The following is a 6,388-nucleotide window of genomic DNA, read 5'->3' as shown; positions in this document are numbered from 1 at the left end:
CAACTTTGGCTTCATGTGCGCAGTGGTCGTTTGGCATGACATCTTGTTCGAAGGGAACATCACCAGTAAGAGTTTGCAGGCGGTGAGTTTTAACATTTCACTAGCGGTGGCTCAACTGAACTCAACCAGGGTATTACTCCAAGACTACCGCTCCAATGCAGCTTTCGCTGGCGCTTTAGCAAGCGCAAAATAGTTGGCAGGGGAGATGGGTATTGAGCCCTGTTTCCCAGTGCAGCCCACACTCCGTCCCAGGAAGAAGAGGAGTCTGTTTGGCTATGAGGGTAAGGATGAGCCTGTGACTGACCCTCAGCAGAAATTCAAAGTACTGTAATGACCCGGCTGGGTCATAAAGGAAGAAGAGACGGACACCAGGTGTGCAGGGCAGAACACAGGTTTATTCCTAAACTGGACTATTGTTCAGGCCACAGCCCACGCCGCTAAATTCCGAACGTACACATATACACAATGTCAAGTTAAGTGGCAGACTCATAGGAGCAGATCAGGATCCTGAATAGAAAGAGAGAGAGATGAGACAATAACCCCTATTTATGCTTTTCAAAACCCCGCGGGATTACACATCATAGAAAATACAGAGCTGCAGTTTTATTGTTGAATGTGATCATGTGACTTACAGTGAGGGTAAATAGTAAAAGTAAACTTTGTACCATCAGATGGTTTATCAGGTGTGATCTCCAGGTAGGTGAGGACCAGGTGTGTGTCTCTGGCAGTAGAGAGTTCACAGCTGTAGATTCCCTGGTGGACCACGGTTAGCTTGTGGAGCTGAAGGCTGCCAGAGTCAGACAAACTCTGAACCTGCTCCTTCCACTGGTCGTTAACGTACATCTGAGATGTGCCCTTGGTGTAGGTGGAGGTGAGGATGGTGTCTATCTGGTTGAACCTCCAGGTGAGGTTAAAGGTCAGGAGGTCAGACTGAGAGACACTGCAGGGGATGGACACTTCACCTCTTGGAGAACCCTGGACCGGATCTGAAATTATGTCATGAGAAATTGCCTTTTTCGCTTGATCTTTGCATACTGTCTCACATTGTTGTGTTATTTTTGTAGAGTTTATAGCCAGAAAAATGTATTGATTGATTTATAAATTGTTTGATTAATAGGTCCATCAATTGATTACCTTGCTGTTTCAGGGTTGCTGTCCTTTCTACTGTCCCAGAGGTCACGGTACAGATGTTGGTTCGGCTTCTGATAAACTGTTTTGTGCTGGTGATGTCATAGAGGCCCCCGTCATCCAACTTAATGTTGGTATAGTTCTGTATGGTTCCAGGCTCAAATGAAAGGTCAGAGGGGGGGTCAATGGACCAGGTGAGTTTAGGCTCAGGGTAGATATCTGTGGAACTGCAGGTGAGGATGTCATCTGATAACTGTATGTCCACCAAGCGGACTGGAGCTGCAACAAAGTAGACATTACACATGGAGCAGCCATAAAGTGATCATCACAGACAGACAGACAGACAGACATTCCGTACCCTCCACTGCCATGTTAATGAAGGACTCCTTGTTGCCTTTAATAGTGCTGGTGTAACACTTGTATCTGCCCTGGTCCTGGAGTGTGAGTCCTCTCAGCAGTAGTGAAGCGTTTCCTTTGGGGATCTGGTCATTGAACAGGGCTGTTCTCCCTCTGTAACGCTGGCTCTGCAGCTTGAGCTGATCTGTACTGTAGTAGTAGGAGTGGACGGTCAGGTCCTTGTCTTCTGGTTTCAGCCAGTGGATGACTTCCTCACTGCCAGGCTGGAAGCTGCAGGCCAGGACACAATCCTCTGAGAACAGACAGGTTACATGGATGTCTGCAAGAGAATAAACACACACGTTAACTGAGCATCTGGACAAGATGGGATTCAAACACAGACTCCTATACTCCCCAATAGTCAGATATCTTGGTAAAGTGTGTAGGCCCTTGGTTTATATCAGAGTGTTATTAACCTGTTATTAACCTGTTATTATTGTTAATATTGTTAATATTAACCTGAGTTTAATCTGTCATTGTGGTCCTCCTCTGTCCTTCACCCACCCCCAGTGGCGGCTCCTGAAAAAATTCTCAGGAGGGGCAATTTTTCTGATGATTTAGGTGACCTACACACATTTTAAAAAAGATATGTCCAGCAACAACATGAAGACAGGGGCAGCATTTAAGTCAATACCAGAAGCATTTATTGACTGATCTGGGGAGATGGATTCCAGTTTCTGTGACAGATTATAAATAATCTCTGATGCCTTTGTTATATTAGCTTTTGGTTGAATGTACTGTCGTAGTAAATATATAATGTTATAGCTTGGTCTGACTAAAATCTTGTGCATGACCCATTTTGTGTTCAGTTCTTCCAACTCACGAGTTCTTGCTCTGAGGACACACACACACACACGCACACACACACACACACACACATCATCACTGATAACACACACACACACACACACACACACATCATCACTGTTAAACACACACACACACACACACACAAAAATCCCCTCTCTTTAGGCTGAACATTTGAAGACAGAGAACCCGACTCAGAGCCAATGCAACAGTGGAGGGGACCTCGCCCAACTCATCAGGACCAATCAGAAGATCAGAACTACTAGATTCAATTCAACCTACATCATTTATTGTATAAAATGTCTGCACACAATGTTTTCGGGGCTCTCTTCTCCCTAAGAGTTTGACGAACGAGTCCGTGCACGCGATTCCAGATATCTTTACCTCTGAATAAACTGCCTTTATTATACCATATCCACCCTGTCCAAAGTCTCTACTTGGTCTCAGTTCTCCAGTAAACTTGTGATTATTGTCATAGTAAAAATAATTTGTTATAGATTGGTCTGACTAAAAATGTTCTGTAAGACCCATTTGGAGCCTGTTTTCAATAAATGCTGTGCCAGGTCAGAGAGCAAAAGGTCAGAGAACAAAAGGACAGAGAAAACCTTATCTTATCACCAAATGGCCTAGGAATGTGATAACAGACAACACCCCCACCTCCGGCCATAAACAACAGATACTCCTCAGGAGTTCTCTGGACACAAACAGACATCTCAATGTGGACGCACACTCATTCTCAACTCCCCTCTACTGGTCGGGTGCCAAGGGCAGCCCTGCCGTGCACCAATGGGGCTTCTGCTATGGACAGAGCAGACCCGCCTCCTACGCCTCGGGAACCAATCAAGGGACTAGAAGAAGGACCCCTTTTCTTTATGTTGCATTGTATAAAGTAATGCTAAAAACTCTGTTTTTGATCCCTTCTCAACTGTTCTCCATAAGAGGCAATTGAATGGGTCCATGCATGTAGCTTGAGCAGATACCAGCTATCTCTGTGTTTAATAAACTGCCTTTTTGCTTAAACATATTCCTCTCCGTTTAGCGTCGTTGGTATTGTACTTCCTCTCCTTATGATTACACCAACATTATCAACAGTACACAACGGTAACAAACTATTGGGGGAACTCACGGGGCAGATAGTAAGGTCGCAAATCGCAATGACACAGAAAGCAGTTCAATGTCGGGGTACAGTCGCTCTCTTACCAGGATCGCGGTCCGCTCTGACCAGGGTGAAGCCTGTCTCCCAGCTGTATTGGATTCCGCTGCCAGCAGCGTTTTCATTATTTAGTCCGTTCGTAGCGGGTATGTACACGATCAACAAGATCAGTCCAAAACCGAAGATCAGTCCAAAGCAGAATGTTTGCAGAATGTTTGTAAACTAAGTCTACAAATTAAAAACATAAAATAACGCCACACTGCAGGTCGCAACATAGACGCTGTTAGCCGCCATTGTCTTAGTTACGTTCAACGTTACGTCACGTATGACGAAAGCGCGTAAGTGCATGCCCACAGACACCCATAGAGAATGTATTGAAAGCTTTGAAATGTGAAAAAAATAGATTTTACATGACAGGCTATGAGAGACTTCTGGGCGATTTTCAACCTGACTGAAATCGCCCAAAAAACGGGCGGGGCCATTTGAAGCACGACTTTAGCCTGATTTGACATTTAGTGGCTGGCAGATCAGACGTGAACACTGATAACTGCTGTTGCCGTGATATAATTGATTAGAAAAAAAATCCCTTCCTTTTCCCGTTTGGCAGTGCGTCGCCCATATCGCCCTATTGAACAAGCCGTCCCTGCCCACCCCCCTCCTCACCCACAGCACCTAACTAAAATCCCAATCTAAGTAAAGACTCCAGTCAGACCTGAATGACTACACTTCCTTCATGCCTCTAATCATACCACACTCATTCAGCAATCATTTACATTGTTAAACCATCTTAGCCTGTCCTCTCTGTTAAGTTGAATCACTGATCATCCATTAGTTGTTCAAACATAACCACAGAGACACTTTCTTGAGTCCTCATAGTCATTCACTTGATCACATGATGATTAATCTACACTGAACAAAAATATAAATGCAACATGTAAAGTGTTGGTCCCATGTTTCATGAGCTGAAATAAAAGATCCCAGAAATGTTCCATGTGCACAAAAAACGTATTTCTCTAAAATGTTTTGCACAAATTTGTTTACATCCTTGTTCGTGACCATTTCTCCTTTGTCAAGATAATCCATCCACGTGACAGGTGTGGCTTATCAAGAAACGAATTAAACAGCATGATCATTACACAGGTGCATCTTGTGGTGGGGACAATAAAAGACCACTCTAAATTGTGCAGTTTTGTCACACAACACAATGCCACAGATGTCTCAAGTTTTGAGGGAGCGTGCAATTGGCATGCTGACTGCAGGAATGTCCACCAAAGCGGCATAAGCCGCCTCCAACGTTGTTTTAGAGTATTTGGCAGTACGTCCAACCAGCCTCACAACCGCAGACCACGTGTATGATGTATGTTTCAGCATGATAATGCACGGCCCCATGTCGCAAGAATCTGATCACATTTCCTGGAAGCTAAAAATGTCCCAGGTCCTCCATGGCATGCATTCTCACCAGACATGTCACCCTTTAATGCTCTGGATCAACGTGTACAATAGCGTGTTCCAGTTCCTGCCAATATCCAGCAACTTCGCACAGACATTGAAGAGGAGTGGGGCAACATTCCACAAGCCACAATCAACAGCCTGATCAAGTCTATGTTAAGCAGATGTGTCGTGCTGCATTAGGCAAAGAGTGGTCACACCAGATACTGACTGGTTTTCTGATCCACCCCCCTACCTTTTTGTTAACGTATCTGTGACCAACAGATGCATATCTGTTTTCCCGGTCATGTTAAATCCATAGATTAGGGCCTAATGAATTGATTTCAATTGACTGATTTCTTTATATGAACTGTAACTCAGTCAAATCTTTGAAATTGTTGCATGTTGTATTTATATTTTTGTTCAGTGCATTCGGAAAGTATTCAGACCCCTCGACTTTTTCCACATTTTGTTACGTTACAGCCTTATTCTAAAATTGATTTTGAGATGTTTTTCAGCAGCAGGGACTGGAAGACTAGTCAGGATTGAGGATGAACGGAGCTAAGTACAGAGAGATCCTTGATGAAAACCTCCCCCAGAGTGCTCAGGACCTCAGACTGGGGCGAATGTTCACCTTCCTTCCAACAGGACAACAACCCTAAGCACACAGCCAAGACAACGCAGGAGTGGCTTCGGGACAAGTCTCTGAATGTCCTTGAGTGGCCCAGCCAGAGCCCGGACTTGAACCTGATCGAACATCTCCGGACAGACCTGAAAATAGCTGTGCAGCAGTAACGCTCCCATCCAACCGGACAGAGCTTGAGATGATCTGCAGAGAAGAATGGGAGAAACTCCCCAAATACATATGTGCCAAGCTTGTAGCATCATACCCAAGAAGAATCAAGGCAAAAGGTGCTTCTACAATGTACTGAGTAAAGGGTAAGAATACTTATGTAAATGTGATATTTCCATTTTTTTTTTTTATAAAAACGTGTTTTTGCTTGGTCATTATGGGGTATTGTTTGTAGATTGATGAAGGGGGAAAAAAACAATTTAATCCATTTTAGAATAATGTTGTAACGTAACAAAATGTGGAAAAAGTCAAGGGGTCTGAATACTTTCCGAACGCACTGTATGTACTCCTCGAACGAAGGTGTATACAAAGGAGACGATTCTCTGATCTTAGCAGCGCCATTCTTACTCTTTTGCGTCATCGACCTTGCTCGCCTACGTGAATGTTGCAGTGCCACATCAAAAACGCTACAAAAGGTTCAATCTCTGGCTAGCGGCACTTGAATTTGGGGCAGCATTTTGACAATTGGCTGCCGCCCTCCGGCGCCCCTGTTCGGCTGCTACACCGCCGACCGCACCCTAGCCACCAGCTCATGGCGTTGCTGCAGTTCCCGCCCTCACCCCATTCCTGTTCCTCCCGAAATTCACTCCCACTATCTTGGTAGCTATGGTGATGTGTGTGTT

At 44.6% G+C, this 6,388-nt stretch overlaps 1 protein-coding gene across 1 annotated transcript; it reads right to left on the bottom strand.

The window, feature by feature from the left end:
• Positions 1 to 233: 233 nt before the first annotated feature.
• Positions 234 to 6,126, bottom strand: LOC311099768 (CD276 antigen-like; the record flags this gene model as incomplete). Its single annotated transcript, XM_084140512.1, has 5 exons — positions 234 to 986; positions 1,135 to 1,407; positions 1,487 to 1,913; positions 5,684 to 5,741; positions 6,044 to 6,126. The coding sequence occupies 5 exons, from the start codon at positions 6,124 to 6,126 to the stop codon at positions 604 to 606; spliced, it is 1,224 nt and encodes a 407-aa protein (XP_083996638.1). The 3' UTR covers positions 234 to 603.
• Positions 6,127 to 6,388: the final 262 nt, after the last annotated feature.

Source organism: Coregonus lavaretus, assembly GCF_964263955.1.
Source record: "Coregonus lavaretus genome assembly, chromosome: 2".
NCBI classification, from domain to species: domain Eukaryota; kingdom Metazoa; phylum Chordata; class Actinopteri; order Salmoniformes; family Salmonidae; genus Coregonus; species Coregonus lavaretus.
The sequence above is the reverse complement of the archived record's forward strand: the minus strand, read 5'-3'. Positions and strand labels throughout refer to the sequence as shown.